This window comes from Lygodium microphyllum, chromosome 5 (assembly GCF_053477565.2).
Source record: "Lygodium microphyllum isolate KBCC chromosome 5, Lygodium_microphyllum_v1.1.10, whole genome shotgun sequence".
NCBI classification, from domain to species: Eukaryota; Viridiplantae; Streptophyta; class Polypodiopsida; order Schizaeales; family Lygodiaceae; genus Lygodium; species Lygodium microphyllum.
In genome coordinates this window covers 6746895-6771719 of record NC_141139.1, presented here as the reverse complement: position 1 = coordinate 6771719, position 24825 = coordinate 6746895, and the positions used below count along the sequence as shown (strand labels likewise).

The 24825-nt window shown below is 41.8% G+C and overlaps 1 protein-coding gene across 2 annotated transcripts in view; it reads left to right on the top strand.

Annotated features, from left to right (window-relative positions):
- The window catches only part of LOC148035483 (DNA primase), a 170644-nt gene that overhangs the window by 26785 nt on the left and 119034 nt on the right, over positions 1–24825 (top strand). The window contains exons 2-4 of one of the 2 annotated variants that reach the window (XM_087677444.1): positions 5972–6076; positions 6156–6333; positions 6451–6603. In XM_087677444.1, the coding sequence (XP_087533570.1) occupies positions 5972–6076; positions 6156–6333; positions 6451–6603 (436 nt within the window). The remainder of the gene's footprint in view (positions 1–5971; positions 6077–6155; positions 6334–6450; positions 6604–24825) is intronic. The other variant, XM_087677445.1, reaches the window with a different exon arrangement.

The following is a 24825-nucleotide window of genomic DNA, read 5'->3' as shown; positions in this document are numbered from 1 at the left end:
GAAATGACAAAATGGAAAAACACAAAATGAAGATAACTAAATAATGAATGAAAGTGTATAGAATGCTCAAGGGGAGAGCTATCCAACAGCCAATGGTTCTCGAAAAAAGAGAGTATGTATAAAGTCATCCGCATGGAGATATGGTGGTAATAGGACCGTAGGTAGAGACAATTGAGGATTTGGTGTGAGCAAGGTACTCAAGGGTGCTCTGCACAATGAGATACAAGGAATAATGCTACATGATGAGAATGCACATGTAGCAAGGTGCCACTTGAACAATGCTCTCATGGGGGAAATTGTTCACTTACCCAAGTGTCCTTTTACAAAGACAATAATCATGCAATGCAAAGGGTAGGTACAACAATGAAGGGAGGTTGATGTTGAAGACAATGCCACAGCTTGAAGATACGAGCTTGAGGGTAGAAACCCCCTCTCAACCATGGATGTTGATATCAAAGATGGAGGAGGATTTGATGTCGGATTTTGGTGGTATTGAGGATGGATATGAAATGATGAAGTTCGATGATGAAGGTAGGCTTGGCATCCCTTAGCTAGAATAGCCAAAGGAGAATTGGCCACCTAGTATGTGGACCATGCCTGCACTCGATCTTAGGAGAGAGAGAGCTCTTGTGTTGATCAAATGGTGTAGGCAAGCTTGAATCTCAACCTAGGGAGATGGCTCCAATGCTCATTGAGAATCACCAAGATAGTAGCCCACCATGCAAATGAGCCTAGTGGATATAGAAAGAAGATCTAACACTCCCCAATGGAAGAGCGGGGAGGGAAGTAGCCACAAAGGGAGTTAGGATGTGCCCATTGTCGACCTTGGGAGATGGCTCTTGTGCAGACTAAGTGTTGTAGGCACAACGACCAAAGTTGTAGTCCCTTTGACATTTAAAATAAATAAGCTAGTAGTGTAGTAAATGTTAAGTGAGAAAACACCTTTGTTGAAAGGAAGGAGAGATGAATACCAAGATAAGGGAAAAGGATGTCCAAGTCCCAATCTCGGAAGAGAAGATACTATCTCCATCTCCATGCTGATGGAGGCAATACTCATCAAGGCAAGAACTGAAAAACAAATCTTTAGCTAAGTTAGGATTGGGAGATACTTGCAATGTTAGCTCTGATGTGAAATACAAAACCTAGCATGGAAGGATTAGAAAAGCAGCTTATATAGAAGTTGTTTCATACTAAGATACTTTAGATATTGTGCTCAAGTAAAAAATAAAGCTACTTGAGTGTAGATGCAGTGGAAAGAGATGGAAAAGTAAGTGACTAAGTGTGGAGCAAAAGACTAGAGAAAATGCAAGTACGACTAAGCCTATGGTAGCCTAAAGAAAATGGAGTTGTAGGTTTCTAAGAAACTAGCCTAAGGGGAGGTAATGATTGAACCAGTTTACCAACTAGATATGCGATAAGGTAGTGATTGATGGGGAGATCCATGATCCATTGGATGAGTGGCTAGCCACTAATGGACGTGAATACTAGGGGGTGGGGAGTGTTAAGAAGAGTGTTAGGGTTTGCACTGAGGACACACAGAGTGTACGACCATGACAGAAACACAAAGACATAGACACAGACACAGAGGGCAAAACTCAAACCCTGAACGCAAAACTCAAAACTCAAACACAAAAACTCACACAAACAGAAGAAGGGAGAGAGAGAACACAACTCTAAAGTGAATGAGTGCTGTAAATGAATGTAAGAGTGTGCAATGTGCTCAAGGGCAGAGCAATGTCGGAGTGTGACGTCCACTGAAGACAGATCCTAAGTTTGTGACCACCAGTTGGAGTGTAGGAGTGCTGAATAGTGAATGGCAGCAGGCTGGTCACCAAAACGCAGCAGTCTGGAGGTTGGAAACTGGTAAATGCGGCAGTGTACTATCGATTGGGGGCTGGAAACTATGCATAGTCTACTGTAAACAGTAAGTTGAAATAGTGTTTGAGAGTGCCAGGGCTTGCAATGCTGAAAACGCAGGCTGGCTGACCCTGGAGATGATGGACAGCAGGCTGAACAGCAGTTTGGGACAGTTTGGAGCAGTCGCAAGCAGCTGAGAGCTGTCGCCTAGAGCAATGGACAGGTTGAAGATGATGTGGCTGCAGTCGATGATGGCTGGACAGCATATGGAGGCGGGCTGTAGGCTGGAAACTGGGCGTCAACAGCAGCAGAGGGTGTGTGGGCTGGTGTAACCTACAAAACAAGGATGATTGTTGAATGGGGGCAGCTTGTCTATTTATAGATGTGGAAGGGCACCGCAAAAATTATGGTTTCCACTAAACTTTCTCGAACTGCTCCCCGTTTTAGGGTTTCCACTGAACTCTCTCGAACCGCTCCCCGTTTTATGGTTTTACTCTAAAAGAGCATTTTTAGTGTGTTTTGGGGCTATTTAAGAGGCTAATCAGCAAGTAATGCATATTTTAGCTCAACAAGGAGACTATGCTACCTCCTTGGAGAAGACTCCCTCTAAACTACCATGGAGTGGCACTACCATTGCCGAAAGGAGTTGAATTGGTTGAGCTTGGTTTGGGAATTGGGATGGGATTCAACTTTGGTGTGAGTAGAATACCAAAGTTGTGGATGGTGTGATTTTGGGTGTGGGCTTAATATCCTTGGCCTTTGAGCGACAATTGTCATCTATATAGTTGATTTTCTAGCAAGAGGTACCACACAAGGGGGCAAGAGGATAGAGAGTGACGTACTTGCAGAAATGTGTGAGATGCATAGTGTACAGGTGGCATTCCCGGCCCACAAAGCACCAAGGTGTGAAGTGGTACACCTTCGCATGTGCAATGATGGCTGAAAGCCTAAAAGTGTATTAAAGGCAATGCGTGCTGAGAATAAATAACCTATGGTAGGTCTAAAGCAGGGTTCTAGATGTAAACGGTAATGTGGATGGATGAATCTAAATGTGGAGTGATAGTGGAAGAGAAGGGCAAGAAATGTGAGGGTGAATGTGAATCATCAAACTTATACTCAAATGAAATAGAAGATAAAGGATTACATCGTGGAACATCTTTGATCATAGAGTGCTCTTCTAGTCTGTATTGGTATGGATTTGGGTCTACATGGTGACTTACAGTCGGTCCCTATATGAGTAAAGGAATAATATAGACATAAGTAGATCACACAAAAATGGATTGCATAAACTTGCCATTGAGATCGGCTGCGAAGAATTTGAACTTTTGATTGTGTCCCGGGTGGATAGTTTTTCGTCAACTGAGAAGTGATCATTATCGTCAGTAGAGAACTCCAATTGGATTGCATAAACCTGCCATTGGGATTTGATTGTGAAGAATTTGAACTTTCAATTGTGTCTCAAGTGGATAGTTTTTCCTCAATTGAGAAGTGATCATTCTCAATTGTGTCATGAGTGGATAGTTTTTCCTCAACTAAGAAGTGATCATTCTCGTTAGTAGAGAACTCCGATTGAGATGCACCTTGTGAAGGTCAGAAGGAGTACGAGACAAAGAAGAGCTCGGCTTTGATGAATGATCCTAAAAGAAAGATTAGTAGATGAACATGATGGAGCATTGTCCTCCAAATCAAGACCATAATGCCTCAATAGAGCCTCCATTGAAGGATTGACCTGAGAGAACATTAGAGGATCTATTGAAGGATTGACTTGAGAGAACATTAGAGGATCCCAAGATGGAGTGGTGTGAGCCATTGTGGGTTTGTTGAGGTATAGTGTAGTCAAGAACAAACCAAGCAATCCACGATAGCCTCAGGTAACTTTTTAGAAGAGCATCAACTTTTTGACCATATGGAGGTACACTAAGGTTTGCAAAAGACTACAAAGAGTGTATGACCACATTTTAGAACAATGAACTCAAAGACTAATGCAAAAGCAAAGATACTAAATAATGAATGAAAACATAATGAATGCAAGTGTACAAAATGCTCAAGCAGAGAGCTGTTTGACAGCTGGTGGCTCTTATTGGTGCCGGCTGAGGGAGGTGTTGAGGCTGATGAAGAAAAGTGCTGAAAATGCAAAAAACGACCTGCTGCAAATGCAAATGCAGATCAGGCCAATGCTGTAAAGTGCTCTAGATGGCGAATGACTGTAGGGCAGCCTATAGGGATGAGAGGGCAGCAGTCCACCAAGTTGTAATGATCAGGGTAGCAGCTTGGGACAGTCAAACTAGGGCTGCAGCAGTTGAATAGAGGGCTAGAGTGATGGCAGCAGCACCTGGAACCAAATGCAAGTGTGGGCAGCCTTTGGATGATCATTGCAACTGTTGGAGATGATGAGGAATGAGTGGGCGGAAGAACATAGAGAATGAAGGAATGACACTGATCTGAAAATGAATGGTGAATACAAGACTGGCTTGATCAGCCCCTACATGCAGTTGGTATGTGTCAACAAGGCCATTGGAACAGGCAGCCGGAGAGTGACTAGCAGGTTGAGAGACAGTGCTAGAGACGATAGAATGTGTGTGCAGTGGGGATGGCTACATCTATAAATAGCTAAAAGTTGGATAAACTGGCCGACTTGCAATAAATGCTGCCACCCTGTCATAAATGCTGCCTCCCAGCCTGCTATGTGTCAAAAACCAAATGCACTCAACAAGGTAGGTGTGAAAGAAGCTACAAATTGACTATCTAAGCTAGCAACAGAAATGCATATGCACTCATGGTTGTTAGAGCTCCCCTGTCTCCGTCAGACTCTGATGGATCTCACAACCAGGGATGACCAGCATGAATACAAGAAATGCTAACTCTTGTCACCTCCGGATTTCCCTTCGTAGAACTGTAAAGCAGAGAATCTGCCACAAACATTGCTTAGCTGTTGGCACCTCTGCAGATGTGCCCAAGCTTGCCCCTCTCCATCGACGCTGCCTGGCAGGAGATGAAGAAATCTAATGTGGAGGGATGAAGACAGCAGGCCAGCAGGCTAGATGTGGAAATGGAGCAGGGTCTGGGGCTAGAAATGAAGGTACACAGTAATGTATTTCTTGGCAAAAATCTTTGGGAGGTGAAGATGACAACTGATGCCAAATGCAGCAAGCAGGAGGTGTAGATGATAGAGGCATTGAAGGTGAGGATGAAAGTGGGAGTGCACACCGAGAGTCCCTTTTACACAAACATTTTGGGCCAGTGGTTATTGAAATGTCTTATGTGGTGTCTAAAATGCAAAAATACTTTTTGGGGCTGGTTTAAGAGGCAGAAAAATGCTAGAAAAACATTATAATTGGAAATAAAATTTTTGTTCTCTAAACATGAGGGCCAAATCAAGTAGACTAAGTGCACTGGTGGTGAATGCTGATGATAAGTGATTGCTGGCATTAGAACGTCCAGATATTCAGACTCCAGAGTAACTCTGGTCTTGGTAGCCTACTCCAGGGTGCACGTCGAGTGCACTGTTCTGGAACAATCTAAAAGAAGCAAATCACTCCTTGGGAAGGGCCTTAAAGCATTGGGGACCCTACACAGTTTTGGATTTTCTTTTGTTATGCCATGCTTTGGTTTTCTTCATTTTGTTTTGATTGTTGTGAAGGCAACCTTTTTGTGCTTAGTCTGAGAGAGGAGGGGGGAAGTGGAGGCAATGGTTATAAACTGCTTATGGGTGAGACTCAAGACTTGAGAGAGGGTGGACAAACAGCAACAGAGTGCACCACTGGGACTGAAACACTTTTATACAAAGTGTGCAGTCCCACAGATGTGTGCCATATTTTTCTTAAAGAATTTTCATTTGTGATAAAGTTTGGAACATAAATATTAAAAAAGAATATTGCATGATTGACCAGAAATCCACTTGATTAAACAGGCAAACTTCTTTCATTTTAACTTTGCAAAAAATTCAGATTAGAGCTTGAAGCTATTATTAGAAACTACTAGTATTGATTTTATTTATGAGATCTCAGTTGCTAAAGAATATTCCCAAAACCTTGGAGTTGATGGTAGAAAAGCGTCAGTAGTGTGTTGTGTTGTCTTGCATCGTAATGTACATGTCTATACTGGAATTTGATAGGTGCCAAAACCGATCAAAGTTGTCATGTCTCAAAAACCCCCGTGGCGAAAACATTCATTGGAGTCCATACCAAGGCAGATGAAAGTGAGAAATCTGCTTTTGAAGGTTGTTTTTTTGGAAGGTGGGACTTAATATATGGGTTCATGTCTAGACGCTAAGGATTGTCCAATACATTTTTGGCCAGATGCATTTGTTACACCTGAATCAAAGTACAAAAGTCCAACAACACTTGCCCAAGAAGTGACACCTGGAGTCTTTTATGGATCTCCAATTGGGAAGCTTTCAAAGAGACCACCACAAATTCTGCGCTTGCTCCATGAAATACGCAGAGATCTTGCAGCTGAAGGATATGCCACTTCCAGGTCAATATTGGATACCCGCTCTAACTTATCATTTCTCATAAACATGCCACTTCATCCATGCTTTGCATAATATTACTTTCAAGAATGTCTTACAATAATGTGTTTTTGGGCATCTAGAGACACCATATGGGCGACGTTTCCAAAGCAAGATCAAGCTGTCCAGTTTGCGGAAAGTCATGGTAATAGGGAGATTGCTGTTTTTGTATATCAGGATCATTTGAGTGGCCAGCGTCGGTTTTTAGCAACTTCTTATAAAGAATTCTGGCACAGGTTTGTGAGACTCATAAGGCTTTCCACTTTCACCAGGTTTTTGAGGGTGAATGTTCTGAATCTTGCAAGTTGTTAGAATTTATCCACTTGCAATAATTGATACATATGTGACCTTCTGGCAGACTTGTGATTTCTAGCTGTTTTTGTGATCTCTCAGAAATTAGTTGAGCATCAACTGTATTCTAATCCAGTTGAGAACACAGGTTAATTCAGGACATGTATTGGGTTGTTATAATTTGTTTTAGGGATGTACCAAAGCTAACATTTGTTAAAACTTAAGAAGAATAATGGCAAGGTGCTTTACAATTCTTTTGCTTAAGTATAGAGCTGGTTCAGAGCTGATTTAACTCAGTTCTTAGAGATTAGCTCACACAATTCTGTGTTCCATTTGATGGCCTTTTCACTTTCCAGAAAACTATGTTCATGACTGAATTGGAGTTACAACCTTCAAATAGAAAGTTCTTTTCCACATTGTGTATCCAATATGCAAGAACAACGTCTAGTGTTCTGTAAAAAGAAATCAAGGTTTGGATACTATTGTTACCTGAGACACTCCTAGTATCTTTATTAGGATCTAAACATGATAGTTAACTGGCACACTGCTAGTGCAATGCAGCTGGGTCTTGTCCACATAAGGGTGATCAGCCAGCCAGGATGATATGGTGGGATGTTGACCTGGTAGGTCAGACCAGGCCTGTTTGGACTGTTGCTAACAGGGCACTTGTAGTCTTGAGGCCTATTTGAGGTGGGTTGGCTCTCAGTTCATGGAGTCATCATTAGGTGATTATTGACAGTAGTAGTCTTCATCAGAGCGAGCAAGAGTGCTTGTGGTATTGAGGAAGATGGAGCATTTGTGAATGGATGAGGCTGTCAAGACTGTGTGAGCCTTGTTTGAAATCGTGGGCTGATCATGATCTGTTGTGGACAGGGCAGCAAGGCATCTTCAATGATTCGAAGCATGTGAAAGTGCAGGATATTGCTCAGGGTTGGAGTGCAACATGGATTCACTTTTGGCAGCCTTTGCCCTTTTACACATGCATATTACTGCTGCAACATAGAGGATTGTTTCTGCTTTGGGTTCTTATCTTTCTTCAAGTTGTACATTTAGGAGATTAGTTTCTCACACCTGGTATCTTGATTTTGAGGGTTTATGCCCATTGCTGAGAGCAAAAACAAGGAAAGTCTCTGTGTGGAAATTAAGTCCTCTATTATTGCGTGCCATCTTCTTTGTAGTTGGATGGTCATATTTTGTGGTAGTTCAATCAAGGTTATTGATCCTAAGGGCAACAATAAACTTGGCCATACCTAGAGTTGCAAAAAGGCCACCCTTCCACATGCTGTCTGATCACAAGGATATGCAAGGTCAAGGCCCAATCCTCACTGGCAGAAGGTTAAGGCCAGGTTCATAGTGCTGCTATGCCTAATGGCAAAATTCAGAAGTTTTGCACCACTTCAGGCAATTATGATGGTGTCTCAGTGCATACTTGGGTGCACAAGATGCGCGACCTCTTGATTAAAATATGCTACTTACTTCCTTTGTTGTTGCCTCTTCTGTGTCTCTGTTTGAGTGACCGTGCACAACTGTTGTCGGTATGGCCAACTTTTGGGTCTTGGTGAGATATTTGGATGGCACTCTTGCAGATGTTTACACCTCCAAACTACATGGAGAGTGCAATGGGTTTCTACTTTATACAAGAACTTTAGAAGCAGACTAAATCACAAATCCTTCAAACTGGACCAAGCACTGTAGTTGAGACATTTTGCAGCCATTTCACACTCTACTTTGGGGTCTTTTCAGAAGGCCAAAACAACATAAAAAGGCCTGGTAGGATGGTGGCTGAAGTCCTAGTAGGGAAGTGGAGTCATGTCTATTGAGTGGAGAGAGCTTGAGGTCTGTAAGAACATAGGATAATGTTTATGCGCATTGTGTGGTCAGAAGGGTCACATGAAGGAGGCTTGTTTCAATGGTTCAAAGCCAAAGGCAAAGAAAGAAGAGAAGGCAACGGTCTAGACTATAGCTGGCAGTCTGCCTCCTGTTCCATGTACTCACCCTTTTCAGAGGTCCCCCCAAACTCCAGTTTCATGTGCTCATGTGTGCCTCCCCACACCCCCACAGCGCCCGCCCCCCAAAAAGCTGAACCACCACCAAAAACTCCAGTTCAGTCCAGTTTTAGGGATCATTGTAATATACAGGCGAGTTGATGGTTGTCAGTATATTAGATATCATTGTTTCTGATGTCCTCACTTCAAGCAAGGTGAATGATGAGACTGTTAATATTCTCTGCAATTAAGTGTCTGACTGTGACCTTCTGACTGTGACCTGTGTTGTAAAGAAGCATGGATTTGCCAACTCATCTTTCCTCTGATGAAAGGATTAATGAGGGATATTTCTTGTTTGCACTAGCAGACAGGTAGTGCATCTCCATGAGGGCATACTCGAGATTGGAAAAGAGTAGTGGCAATGGTGGCCTCTAGCTCCTCTTGCACACTGGGTGTGATTCTTGGGATCCCATGGTTGTATGACTACTATGGTGTGATTATGACCAATGATTATGTGGTGCAACTCATTGTAATATACAGGCAAGTTGATGGTTGTCAGCATATTAGATATCATTGTTTCTGACGTCCTTACTTCAAGCAAGGTGAATGACGAGACCGTTAATATTCTCTGCAATTAAGTGTCTAACTGTGACCTGTGTTGTAAAGAAGCATGGATTGGCCAACTCATCTTTCCTCTGACGAAAGGATTAATGAGGGTTTTTGTTTGCACTAGTAGACAAGGTAGTGCATCTCCATGAGGGCATACTCGAGATTGGAAAAGAGTAGTGGCAATGGTGGCCTCTAGCTCCTCTTGCACACTGGGTGAGATTCTTGGGATGCCATGGTTGTATGACTATTATGGTGTGGTTATGACCAATGATTCTGTGGTGCAGCTATGCCAGGTCTCAAGCTCTCTCTGGGGTAGTTGTGGCTCATGGGTCTTCACATAAGCATATAATACAACCTGACATCATTAAGAGCACATAGCTCTAGTTGCTGACGATGAGGATGGGTGATTGTAGTTGAGCTCTATGCAGCCCAAGCATTTTCAATTTGGCAAGCATCACTTCCTTAGCTCACCAATGAGGGAGATGCGCCTGGGCAACCTTATGGCATTGGTAGCATAATGATTGTTGGGAGGTTACCAATTAGGATTCTTGAAACAAAATACAGATCAATAAGGAATCTTGGGTTTCTATGATTGAACCAATGTATCCCACTGACTTTTATATCTAGCTCTACAAGAATGTATCTTAGCCTTCTTTGTGACCCGTTGTTGGTCTTTAATCATCTTACGGTCCTCCAATTTACGGACTGCTCAAAAACATGATCAAATTATCGAAGTCCCAATCTCATCAAGGTGTGTACTGTATGCTGTCTTATTTTCTCTTTAGTCATTGAGTATACCAACTTATTTCTTCTAAGTATACACAATGCTATCTAAGACTCTGAAAGGCAAAACTCATGATTGGAGGAGAATGGCTGCTGTATCTCTGCTTGCTCAAACTTGCCAACCTATTTATTTCCCTCCATAACAATGACTTGCAGGGCCAATCTGAGAGTCTACATGTAGCAATACCACAGCCCTAATTGCATTACCACTCTGCCACAATTGAGGTGGATGCTAACAAGAGTGACAACTGAACTGCCAAGAAGAAATTAAGTGTGATTATCAAAATACATGTGGACAATTGATTTTTAAAGCAGAATTCAAATATGCCACCATAAACTGTGGATCCACTGTTCACAATATGAGATCCCAATCTCCTCCTTAAAAGCCTTTGCAACGTTGGTTCAAGGGTGCTTCTTTGGACAAATCCTGTAAACAATATTGGGCGACAAAAAGCTATCACACATCTGTTAACATCCTGCTGGCCTAGTGGCCTTGCAAAATGTGGTTGCCAAGTGGCCCATCAATCCTCAAGAAAAGCATGACTTCAAAAGGCTTGAATCCTCTCTTGACTGAAGCACGTCCCCTCTATGCATTGAGGGAATCTTGAAAGCCTTTGGTAGAGGGAGGCCAAGGATGACATGGGAGCGCTTGATAAGGAGTGCAAAGCATCCTTAGTCACAACATTAGCAAAGGTCCTGTCTCCTGGATCACATGTGCAAATACTCCCTAATCTTGGAAGATGACGGGACAAAAATTTGTCTAGTCTGAGTCTAGGAAATAGATTGGATACTTGTGGCAAGCTGCAATAGCAAGTGATGGAAAACCCTTGCCCTAGATGCGTTTGTCAAAGCAAACTACTTCATTGACATATAAAGGCTAAGAGGGCTGCAAGCTACCACCTTTCTGATTGTTTAGGGCTGCTGAACTGAACTCAAAAGCATCCCTTTTGAGGGCTATGATCGATGAGAGCTTGGCAGAAGAACCTATGAGAATTGTTTGGATTGTGCATTTCAAAGCTTGGAGAAGCGGGTAATCAACCATCTTTGAAAGGCACATGCCATCAAAACTGTCAATGAAGTACTGGAAAATAGACAAGAGAATCTAAAGGTTGAGACAATCCTCCTGCTCATATATTACAAGAGTAATACTTGTGTACAGGGGGGAATGACTGCTCATTAGTGTATTCACTTTGCACTTATTTCCTTGAGTGCTCTCCTATACTCTTATGTATACTATATCCACTTGTCCAAGCATGCTTGAATCAGTTCTAGCAATCATGAACTGTGAATACCCAAAGCCTTAAGCCACAAACTATGATCTTAGTTCTGTTTGAGATTGTGCATGTGAATGCTGCAATTAGAGGATCACAAAGAGTGATACCAAAGATGGTAGGGATACAGAAACTGACGGAGCAACAAGTTGATTGCATTGATCAACCTGGTCTTTAGATGACTGTCATGTGGTAGCTGCCATCTAACCCATTGTGCATAAGGCAACTAAGACAAGGTGTTGATGGGCATGCCTGAATATTTGGGAACCCCTCAACCAGAAGTGTGCAACTAAGTTGATGCAAGGCCTCATATTACAAGTAGCCATAATCGGCTTGCCAAAGAAGACCCAACTAGGAGTAAGGCCTTGCTGTAAGGGCTACGAGCATATATAGCCCACCCTCTTGAAGATAGATATAGAGAGGCTCATTAATAGCCTCATCCTCAACCAACATATCACGGCTGGTGAAGATGACCCTGATGTCTAGCTATGCAATAGCATAAACTAAACCCGAAATATTGAACATAAAGTACCTTAGAAACTGACCTCTGGCACTATTGGTTTGGCAATAGAGGTATGGTCCCCACACAATGAATTGGCATCAAAGACATGTCACCAATGGTGATCGATCCCACTCTATCCTAACATCTTGCAACCACTCTCAATGAGGAGTCATATGGCTAGTGACACCACTGTACACCAACGAAGACTTCAGCATTGAAGATACCAAAGCAAACTCCCCCCTTTGAACCAAAAAGAGTGACAAACAAGACTTTGTAGCTAGTGCTGCAGAAGGAGAGTCTTTTTTAGGTGTGTTGGATGCTTAGAAGGATGCAAATGGGAATACATTTGCCAACATTGATCCTCCATAAGGTTATCTTTTTACAAAAAGTGCACCTCTTGGAAGATCCTGATGTGGCTTTCTTCCCTTTTTCCTCGTATTTCTTACGCTTCTCCTTCTCCCTTGCCCCATTGGAACCTACAATGAAAGCCTTTTGGTGATCGCTCTTGATCGAGTAGAGCTCTTAGAATGCCAAGCCTTTTGCCCAAGCACCACTAGAATCAACTCCTCCCAAGTCAAAGTCTTATGAGCCCATGAGGTAAGCAAATTGGTATAAAAGACATGATACTTGGAGGAGGGAAGATGGGTAAGTAGGGTAAGTGCCAAGTCCCTAGAATCCAATATTTGACCATATGATGCCAACTTAGACCAAATTTGGTTCATCTTGTTGATTTGCTCCCTCATGGTAGGAGACTCATGAAATGTATGAACGGACTAGAAAGTAGCAGTGCCCACTAGTAGACTACGGAGTGTTTGAGTCATCACCAATGTACTTTCCATGGGCTATGTATAAATGTGCTCATGTGAGATACTGTAAATTGTATGTTAGGGTGTGTGTTGCAAAGATAAATAAGATAGCCAACAACATGGTTGTAGATTGCAACATCATGTATCTCACTACTATCATGCACGTACAACTTCAGCCTTGGCTCCATCAGAGTGCTCATAGGCTTATAGTCTTGCATGTTGAACCTATGCAAGAACTTGTCCACATATTCTGATTGTGACATGATGATATCAATAGTGAGCTCATAAACACATGCTCATCAAAAGGAGCCTCTACTTCTGTACTATCTACCAAATGTACCCCATTATGTGCTGCTTGTTTAGCAGCCCTTCTAGTGCATTGAGGTAAGGGAGCATCGATTTTACTCTCCTAGAGAGTCTGTAATAGCCATCTAGGGACTGTTTTTGCTGCATTTACAGCAGTCCTTTCTTGCTTAACTGCATGTTCTAGTGTTGGAGGCAAACCATGATCAATTAATTGCTGATTGGGGGCATGTGGAGCAGCGTCAGCTTGCTGTAATACATCTGTTTGGACATTTACAGATGGCTCGGATCCCAAAGCAAGTAGTAGAAGAACTTCGAAAAGATCACCCAAATCATATGTGGCCGGCATTTCAAATTGGTCATGCAAAATGGTTGCATTTTCAGCAGAGATAACGTCCCTACTAACAAAAACTTTGTGAGTGCGTGGATCATATAAGTGATCGCATTTGCTTTCCGAAATGTAGCCAATAAAGATGCATTTTAAGGCCTTATCATCGAGCTTTCCATGAAGTTCTTTTGGCACATGACTACAGGCTATGCATCCAAACACAGAAAGTAGTCAACCTTCCGTTTCCTCTCTTAAGTGCCTTTGTCAGAGCACAATTCAGCACTTGATTAGCACATTGAAGGCCCTCAAACCAAAGTTTATGTGGCAGCCCCTTACTTTTCAGCATACATTTAGTCATCTCCATGAGTGTCTGAATCTTCCTTTCAGCAATGCCACTCTGTTGAGGTGTCATCCTCACAGTGGCATGATGTGTGATACCATTCTCAAGCCAGAATATCTCAAATGCACGAGACATGTATTCCCTTCTCTATGTATGAAGTGTTTGCACTTTTAAGTGCGTTTCAGTCTCTAACTTTGCAACCAAGTGTTTAAAGTGCATGAATACATTGGATTTTGCCTTCAAACCATACACCCATGCGTATGGAGAGTAGTCATCTATGAAGGTGATAGAATATAGATGACCCCCAAGAGCTCATATCCGCATGGGACTATAGACATCGGAGTGTATAAGTTGTAACTTATGAACAACATTGGATTTTTCCCTTGAGACTATACACCTACGTGTATGGAGAGTAGTCATCTATGAAGGTGACAAAATATAGATGACCCCCAAGAGCTCGTATGTGCATGGGACCACACACATCAGAGTGTATAAGTTGCAACTTATAGACAACATGTACTGCACTATCCTTTTTGAAGGCAAAATGATGCATTTTCCCCAAAATACATCCTTCACATGCATGGGGAGATGGGTTCTCAACAAGTTGCGAGCCATCGAGCCATCCACCATCTAACAATGTTGAAGTGTTTTCAGATTGTGAAAACTCATGTGACCATAGCGGGCATGCCATAGCTCCGTATTTTGCATAGTGGGCATGTGTGTGCTAATTGCCAGAGCATTGCAAGATCTTCTCTCATATGTATCCAATAGGATTCAGGAAGAGGCCCTTTTACAAGGTTACTAACTACCAAAGAGCATGATCAAGCTCTCTGCCTTTGACAATGCACTTGTCATCTTCAAAAATGACCTAAAAACCTTGCTTATTGAATGTTGACATTGACAAAATATTTTTAGTAATCCTAGGCACAAACAACACACCCACAACTAAGAAGTCTGATTCATCTATAGTAGTAATCAGCACCGAACCAATGCCACAAACATCATAGCTAGAGCTATTCACACATGTAACTCTCTTCCTCGTAGGGATTGAATGCATAGATGTAAACAAACGCTTCCGCGTGAAGTGATGTGCATGGATGCCCCATTGTCAAAGTATCATGCCTGCTGCGTTTTAGCAGCATTAAATGCAGAATTAGCCATAGAGGTGTCATAACTACGTGTCAAAAATGCATAATCCTCTTCATGGAAGTCAGCTGTAGCATCATCATCAGAAGATTGAGTGGTTGATATCTCTTGGACAGCCAAACCGGAGTCTTTCTTCTTCTCCTTCGCCAATGTCTTTGCATTCTTCGATGTAATGGTCAGGCTTTTTACAATAGTGGCATTTTGCCTCCTTTTTCCCTTTGTTTGAATCTTGGACAACCTTGCGAGATGGCTGTCCCACATTAGCCTTAGGCTAAATTTTCACTTGGTGCTTGGCTTTGCCCTTTTGTACCTAGGGAGCATAGCTATATCACTTGATCTCATAGCCACATTCTTCAGAGTCAGTTCCTCCAACAACGAGAGGCCGGTTAACTCCATGCATGTGAGAAGTATGATAACCAAGATAAGACTTTGCAAGAGAGTTTAGCGTGATGTTGATAATCTCCTCATTGATCAGTACCTCATCAATATTCAAGAACTACTCTTTTAAATCTTGAATATAAGTGATGCGATCTGTCATAGCATCAACCTCATCGATGTGTGCTTTTGCCAATTCTCATCTCGAGAAGCTCTCACTAGCTTGTAGGAAAAGCTTCCCGGGAGGTCACCTATCCCGGAGGTGTTGTCACCCAAGTGCACTTAACTGCCAAGTGACTATCCTCTAGGCTAGTTCTTTTTGTTGTTCTATACTACAAACATAGTTTTAATAAGCTTATCTTGGGAGGGTTTCCCGAGCCTTCCTTTAATTATCTTCATAGTTAGAGCTAGTTTTAAAAATGTGCAATCTTTACCATTTTTTTTCAACATAAATCAAAATTTCTAGCTCATTATCCCTGCCCTGATCCTTGAGATACAAGAGTTCAAGGTACAATATTCATTCACTACATAGTGTGTTTGCTACATGAGCATTGTATATTTAATAGTCATATCAATTCATTCATTCTCTATGTTCATTGTCTCTGAGTTACCCTAACCCTAACTATGTTCTTCTATCAGTCTTTGCTTTGTCGTGCGGTGTTATTTGTGTTTTTGTGTTAGGGTATTTCTTCATAGCAAGGTCACAGTGGCCATAGCAACATTTCGGGTGTCCTCACTCAAGGGGACAAATTGGATTGCACCAACTACTCCTTGTGGAGTTTCATGATGCATAATCTGCCTATTGCCGAGGATCAATGGGATTTTGTGACCGGCAATTCAGCAAGAATAGCAAGGTTTGCACCTCAAATGCCTCAAAGAGGAGCTAGAGGACAGCAAGGTGTTGTTGTCCACATTCCTCCTATCCCGAATTGTAGCAAGGCAACCTCAGGATGTTGAACTCCAGCAAACACAGCCAAGGAAGGTTGGATTTGATCCAGATAGCACCCCTGAAGGAGAGAGAAAGACTAAAAACGCAGATGAGGAGAGAAAACAATGAAAGCAGCTGGGAGGAGAGAGAAAACAACAGTGACAGGTTGAGGAGAGAGAAAATTTGCAGAGCGGCAGGTGGGGCCTGCAAACGCAGCAGTATGCTGATGTGGCAGGCTGTACGACAGCTGGATGACAGACAACATCACTTGCCTGGCTGGAAATAGCAGCAAAATGATGATGGAGGACTGGAAATAGGTGCCAAATGAGTGAAGACTGCAATGGACAGCTTGGACTGCAATGTCCTTCACGAATAGGGTGTGGGTAGCAAGCTGAAAACACCTGAAATTTGCAAAAAAAAGGTTAGGGCTGAATGGAGGGTAGCATACCTATTTATAGAAAGTTTGGGCCCTCCCAAGTGGGTTCGTGCTTATGGGATACAAACACTCTCTAGGAACGCATTTCTTTTTAAATAATCAAGGTTTCTTCCTTAATTAGGCATGTTTTGGGGCTGTTTAAGTGAAGCTAAGGCATTTTTAGCTTGACACTTGCTGAGCCATTGCTGCAATAAAGTGCACAAAAACTGCAACCAAATACTTCCAAACTGAAGTGCAAAATGTACTCTCACGAGTACCAAGATCCCAATAGGGGATATGAATGCAAGTACAAAAACTGGCCAAAACTGTCAAGTGCCTTGAAATGTGTGCCAAGACTGCACAAAACAGTACCAAATATGCAATATACAGCAATTCACTGCTGTACCACTGCAGTTTTCTTTGAATGTGTGGAAAATACAAATTTTAGTAATTTAATGCTGCAAATCCCAAAATTTCCAGAAACTTTTCTGCCAAATCTGATCGAAACAGCAATTGAATGCTGTTGTTGCGCTTGTTTGCTTCCTTGGGATGCGTACTAGGCAAAAGCTCCAAATTTCTTTCACAAATATCAAAGGAATTATGCAATGTTGGCAATTTCAGAGAAGATGTTGGGAATAAAGGCCCTCGTGCCTTTTAAATGTGCTCGGGTGTGAACACACCCTTAGCACTTGTACTTTCATATATATATATCTATCCAAAAACCTAAAGTGGCACACTCTCGATTGTACCCAAAAAGTTGTGTTCACTCTCACTCTCTACTCTGCTCACTTTCTCTCTGTCTCTCTGCTCTTGATTGTACCCAAAAAGTTGTATTCACTCTCACTCTCTACTCTGCTTACTTTCTTTCTGTCTCTGTGCTGTGTGTAAGCACTGTGGGTCTCGATCCTTGCGCTACCTCTGAGCTCAACAAACTGGTATCAGAGCCATCAGGTTTTGGGCACTTCTCAAGATCTGACAAGACTAGTCGACAGCTGGAGTTCTTGACGACTTGTGTGTCAGGTTGAGGCAAAAGACCATGTGTGCAGAGGTGACGAGCGTGGTGATTGGGCAACGTGTGGCGTCAGGCAGGGGTAGATTGCCAACGGTTCAGGCGGGCTGGACAGGCGACATCAGCTGTTGAAGAGTAGTCGCAGGCAAGTGAGTAGACAACGGCTGTAGTTGGACCAGTGGGCACATTTTCTGTAGGCAACCAAGCATTGATAGGACAGGCGACGGTCTACAATCAGGCGACGACCAGGTGGGTGGCATGTGTGCAAGTGGCATAGGTCTAGCAAGAGTAACGGGTAGGTGTTGACAGCGTGACAGGCCCAGTGGGCAGGCGCACGCTTGCATGACGAGCTATCAATAGCAGCTGTCAGTCACGCGAGGGTCAACGGACCCCCCGTCAATTGTTTTTTTCTCTTCAATTACCACTTGTCTTGGTGGGAGTTCATGCGCTGAAGGCACAGATCTCAGATTTGTACAAATTTGAGCAAAAAAATTAGGGCTTTTTCAGGATTTCGGGATTGTGATGCAAAACAAGATAATTTGTCTCAGAAATTGCAGGAATTTGTGACATTTTGCCTTTGACATTTGGGGCTTTTCATGTATATGCAAGAATTGGGCTGAAATTTATCCAATTTCTCGACATTGATGCACATTGGACCCCATGCAATTTGGGGCTTTTGCTGTTTGGGCAAAATTTGTGTGCCATTTGGTCATTTTATGTACATGTGGGTTTAATTCCATGCAATTTGGACACCTAGCTCTTGGAAAAAATTGAGGGTTTTGCTGAAATTGCTCTATTTTGGCAAAATTGGCCTGTTCTATGTATGTCAGAGACAATGCAGATGTGTGGTTGATGTTTTGAGCACAAAAATTTGGGGCTTTTGACTGTGCATGTCAAATTTTTTCTAATGCCTGTGGGTACATGTACAACAGAAATTGCAGCTAAAATTTGGGAATTCTCATATAATGTGATGTATTTGTCCTTGGAACAGCTGTAATCAGTAGTGGAATGCTGTAGCACATGGCTTGGTGCTTCTGAAAATTTACTTACAGATTTGAAATTTTTACTTCTACGTGGTCATTTATTGCTGGTTGGTACTTGTTTGTACCTTGGTCACTTGTGTGACAGTTTGGGCTTGCATTTACTGAATTTTTAGGTCACATTTGGGCTGAAAATCATGGCTGGTAGCAGTGACAACAATAATCTCAAGCACATAAAGAAGCTTGAAGGAGCACATAACTTTGCAGGTTGGCAAAAACAGTGCTACAATATCTTGTTGCAAAAAAACCAAGCAAAGCCGATTAAGAAAAAGGGGGCAAAACCCGCACATATGGAACAGGACGATTGGGATGAGTTAAATGAGCTTGCATGCTCAATGATCGAGCTATTGATGTCTGATGCCTTGTTGTTTAACATTGAAGGTTTGGATTCTGCATATGCTATTTGGACTCGACTGGAAGAATTGTATGCACATAAGAGTGCCGCAAGTAAAGTGTATTGGTTGAAAAAGCTCATGGATTTGCGTATGAAAGAGGGTACAGGAATGTCAGTGTCAAAATTGAAGAGGTGAATGTAGTCACTCATGACAGTGACTGTGGGAATGACGTACTCTTTGTCTCTTCACACTTTGGTGCATATGCTTTACTTGCAGATATAGATGATGACATGTATACTTGGATTCTCGATTCAGGTGCTTCCTTTCATGTCACCCCTCATCGTGAGTGGTTCTCTGACTATACAGGGGGTTGACATGGTGTTGTCCATCTTGGGGACAACTATGCATGTGACATTGTAGGTATTGGCAGTGTGCAGTTGCAGTTTCAGCATGGTTCTGTCTTCACACTTCAACATGTACAGCATGTACCTCATCTCAAGAAGAGCTTGATTAGCATAGGGTAGCTAGATGACGATGGTTTTCATATCACCTTTGGTGATGGAAAATGGAAGATTTGTAAGGGATCTAGGGTTATTGCCAGAGGTTGCAAGAGTGATACTTTGTATCCACTTCATGTACTAGTGTGCGTGATTATGTTGTTGTCGTGACCGAGCAGCCAAGTGTATCTTTGTGGCATGGCCGGCTAGGACACATGAGTCAAACCGGAATGAAAGTGCTTTCTCGTTTGGGTTACTTCTTGTCTTCGTTATGCTGATTTTGAGCATTGTGATCATTGTGTTTATGGTAAACATGCACAGACGTCTCATAAAAGTCTCTTTCGCTGAAATCTTCTCCTCTAGAGTTAGTACATTCAGATGTATGTCAGATGCCAGGGTTATCTTTAGGGGGAAAGAAATACTTTGTCACCTTTGTCGATGATGCTATACGGAAGGTATGGGTTTACTCTATTCGTAGCAAGGATGAAGTGCCAAGTTTAAAAAATTCTTGGGATTGGTTGAAAATCAGACTGATAAGACACTTACGTGTCTTGGCTCTGACAATGGTGCGGAATATGTGTCCAAGGTCTTTCAGGCATTTTGTGACAGCAAAGAGATAAAGAGGGAGCTCATTGCCCCTTATAATCCACCCCAAAATGGCGTTGCAGATCGTATGAATCGGACCATACAAGATAATGTCCTTACGATGCTATCTCATGTTGCATTATCCCATGGTTTTTGGACAGGGGCTGTTATGATAGCCATACACTTGATTAATTGGTCACCAAATATGTTGTTGGGAGGGGGAGTTTCCCAAGAAGCGTGGTTAGGCAAGCCACCTTCATATGCTCACCTTAAAGTGTTTGGTTGCGAGGCTTTGTGCACATTTGTAAAGAAAAACGCAGCAAACTTGAGCCAAAGTCCTGTAAATGCATTTTCCTAGGATATGGTGGCGAGGGTGAAATGGGGTATAGATTATGGGATCTCGAGAAAAGGAAAGTAGTACGCAACAATGATGTTATCTTGTGGAAAGATTGCATGCATAAACAACTCGAAAAGACTGAGGAGGTATGTAGGGTTGTATTCTGGGAAGAAATACATTTTGGATAGCAAAATGTGCCCCTTGTACATCAGCAAATACCTGCTGTAAATGAATGTGTAAATGCAGAAAATAATGTTGAAAATAATGTTGGGCTTGGTGTAGTTGCCTAAAGGACAGAAAACACTTCTATGCAAATGGGTTTACAAGATGAAGGTCACTTCTGGTTCCTCACCAAAGTACAAAGCAAGATTGGTTGCGAAGGGGTACAAGGAGGAATATGGAATTGACTTTGATAAGATCTTCTCTCCTGTAGTTAAGATGACTACGTTGAGAACCATTTTGGGCTTGGTTGCAGCTGAAGATATAGAGCTTATACAGATGGATGTAAAGATTGCATTCTTATATGGTGATCTGCATGAAGAAATATATATGTAGCATCTTGAAGGGTTTGTTGAAAACGGGAAAGAGAAGATGATATGTAAACTCAAAAGGAGTTTGTATGGACTGAAACAAGAACCAAGAGAATGGTATCATAAGTTCGATACATTCATGCAGTCTCAAGGTTTCCATAGAAGTCAAGTGGATCACTGCTTGTACATCAAGAAGACAGCAGATAGCAACCTGATTATCTTGGTTCTGTATGTTGATGACATGCTGATTGCTGGCAAGGATACCCATGCCTTGGACTCACTGAAGCAAAGTCTTCATGGCAGCTTTGACATGAAGGATCTTGGTGATGTAAATCACATTTTTGGCATGTGAATACTCAGAGATAGGTCAAAAGGATTGCTCTATCTATCTCAGCAGGAGTATATCTCCAAGGTTTTGCAGCGTTTCAATATGGAGGAGAGGAAAACAATTGGGATTCCATTACCTCCATATATGAAACTTAGTGCAGAGGACAACCCTACATCTGATGATGAGAAGGTTGAAATAGCCAAGATACCATATGCTTCAGCTGTTGGCAGTTTAATGTATGCTATGGTTGCTACATGTCCTGACATTGCCTTTGCAGTGGGAGTGGTTAGCAAATACATGGCAAACCTTGGTAAAAAGCATTGGGAAGCAGTGAAAGGTATTATGAGATATCTCAAAGGCATAAAGGAGTTGTTTATCTGCTTTGGAAAGAAGGCATTTGTTGTTGGCTTTACGGATGCAGACTATGTTGGTCATGCGGATTGTAGAAAGTCCACTTCTGGGTATGTGTTTACCTTCACAGGAGGAGCAGTCTCTTGGATCTCCAAGCTACAAAAGTGTGTTGCATTGTCTACTACAGAAGCAGAGTATGTGGCTGCCACTGAGGCATGCAAGGAGGCTCTATGGCTTTCACGTTTGGTGGGAGAGCTTGGCATTATAGAGTTACCTGTTCTCCATTGTGATAGAGTGCTATCATGCTAGCACGGAATCCTGTCTTTCATGTGAAGACGAAGCACATACAGATGAAGTACCACTTTATTAGAGATGTACTTGACAGCAAGAGCATTGAGCTTGTCAAAGTGCGTACAAATGATAATTCTGTAGACCTTTTCATGAAGGGTTTGCCAGCAAAGCGGTTTGCTCATTGTCGACAGATGATGGGAGTTGGATAGATATATGTATTTCAGCTTTTGTGCCGAGTGCAAGGCAAAATTAGGGATTAGCATGCAACATTGATATCCTTTAGTAATGTTGCATGAGCTAACTTTATCTTTGTAGATATGGCAGCTCGTGTAGGCATTAGAGAGGATGAGATAGGACCCATGGGGGAAGTTGGAATGGCATGTAAGGGTCTTGTAGAGCCTATCATATTGCTCTTTGAAAAGCTTCGGTTGCATATACAAGATATGTGGACAACGAAGAGTTATTCATTGCTCCAGTTGACAATTGTGAAGTGTTGCATGCTGTATGCCATGGTATCATCGCATGCATGCAACGATTGATTTACATGCAAAAGAGATCACTATTCAGAATAAGGGAAAGATGCTAACACTTGATGTAAAGTTGAAAGGGAAATTTGTCCCTATTGTATCTGTAGCTACTATTTCTAAAGTTATGAAAAATCATCTTTAAGTATATTTGGTTTTTACTAAGGATAAGGATAATAGTGAGAATGTTGGCAATATGCCTAACTTAGAGAAGGATCACATGCCATTTGAAATTGTATGTTGCTTGTTTCTCTTAGTCACTTCTGGGGAAGCTACTGCCTAAAAGGCGCGAAGATTATGGCATAGACCTTATCCGTGGAAGTATCCCAACTATTAAGCTACCCTACAGAGTCAATGCAGCCCAACAAGAGGAGATTATGAGTCATGTGAATGAGCTGTTAGAAAAAGGGTTGATTCAACTAAGCTCATTTTCTTTTTGCTCTCCAATGCTTTTGGTGTAGAATGGTCCATGACATATGTGTATTGACTATCATGCTTTGAACAAAATTACAATAAAGAATTGGTTTTTGATCCCTCGGATTGATGATGTTATGAATAGATTGCAAGGGACAGTCATATTTAGCTGTATAAAAAGTGGGTACCATCGGATATGCATTAGACCAGAGGATGTGCCTAAAACAACTTTTAGGACATTTTTTGGGTTGTATGAGTTTTCTATCATGCCTTTTGGATTTAATGATTGCTCTTGTCACTTTGGCATGGCTAGACAATAAGGGCCAATGTTGCGACTATGATGCCGTATGGAAATTCTAGTGTAGTATGCTTTTCCTTTGGCACAATGCAATGCAATCGAGGATGATTGCAAGGATTTCAAGGGGGAGGTCTATCACAGGGACATGAAATTTTGAGATCATTTAATCTTGCTAATAACCCTCGATTAAGTTATTAATTGAATGTGCAAGATTGCTTAAGCACATGTGATGCACATGGTAGTCATTTCATAGTAACATGCCAAGGACTTCAAAGATGCAACGGATGTCAATGGCAAAAGTTGTGATAAGTTATGCCAAGTGGGTTTTGGTGGTCTGTTGGTATTAATTTTGACCCTAGGGACAGTTGTTTGGCCAATAAGTGTTAGTGATGATGACACTAGGGACTAGCATTAATCAATTACTCAATGCGAGTCTAAGGGTCAACAGAGGTTGGGGATCATTCTAGGTTTCAAATGGCCTAGCCAATTTAATTATGAATGGGCACATTAATTTTGGCAGGGTCAAAATGGCTGAAATTAATTTAACGGCTGACTAATGCTAAAAATTGAATTTAGAAGGCTGCCATTTGGCAAAAATACCCATGCAAATTGAGAAAGTGTTTTTGGGGCTTGGGCTCAACTATTCAGACGAGTTTTGAGTTGGAGGAGAGAGAAAAGGCTACCGGTTCATTTCCTTAGTAGAAAACAGCTCATTACAGCAGGTGACAACCATTTGGAGCCATTAACAGGCAGTCCACATGAGGAGAAGACTTGTCAAGGGCTGGCGACATCATCAGTATGTTGGTGACAACATTCTGGTGCTCCCGGGCTGTAGTAGGCGACTGCTTTTCGTGTTGGTTGAAATAGGCAGTAGGAAGATTGGAGGGTTTGTCCACAAGAAATCTTTGAGTTTTCTCTCTTTGGCATTTTCTCATCTCTTTCAGCCAATTCTCAAAAGATCTCATCTTATCTTAGCCATTTGGAACAGATCTCAGCTAGATTTGGTGGATAGTAGGTGGACTTTTGGTCTAAATCTTAAATTTCTGCAAAAATTCGGGTTTAGCAATCACATTGGGACCCGTGCCATAAGTAGAAGGTATCGTACATTGAAATCAACATCTATTATTTGTGGTATTGTCAGGGATTTTAGATGCCAATCTATCAATTGTAAATTTGAAGCAGCATTTGGCCAGTTGGGGTCCAATTATAGCAAGTCGTGGGTAAAATTGAAGGGAAAATTTGCCCAATTAATGTGTTGATTGCGTCTATAGCAAGGGCTTTTGGATGAGCCAAGGAGATTGTGGAATCTCAGCTTGTATCCAATCCATTAGTCAATAAAGTTAAAGAAATAGTGAAAGGGGCACTAGTTTTGGGGCCAATAAGGTGGTCTACGATTCGATAATTTTAAGGTAAATTGTGCATTTTCAGTTTATATTTATATATTGATTACTGTAATTAAGTGCTTGATTAGGAATTACCACCCTATCTAAGAAGGAAGATTGGTTTCATAGTACCTTGAGATATTAGTTGGTACAAAAGGCAAAAATTGTAACAATTAGACTGGATAGGTACTAGGTTGTACATGGTGTTAGAATTGGACCTGAACATTTGATTAGCCATAAGTGTTAGTGGTGACATGAGGGAATTTGCATGAACTAATTTATTAAAGCCAATTCCAAGGCTAATGAGTACTCAGGATTACTTGGGTGATAAATTGGCCTAGCCAACTTAATTGTTGGCCAAGCCAATTTAATTATTGGCTAATTAGATTAATTTTTTGAGCAAGAATTAATTATTAAATTAATTTTCAGATTTAACATTCTTAAAACTAATTTAA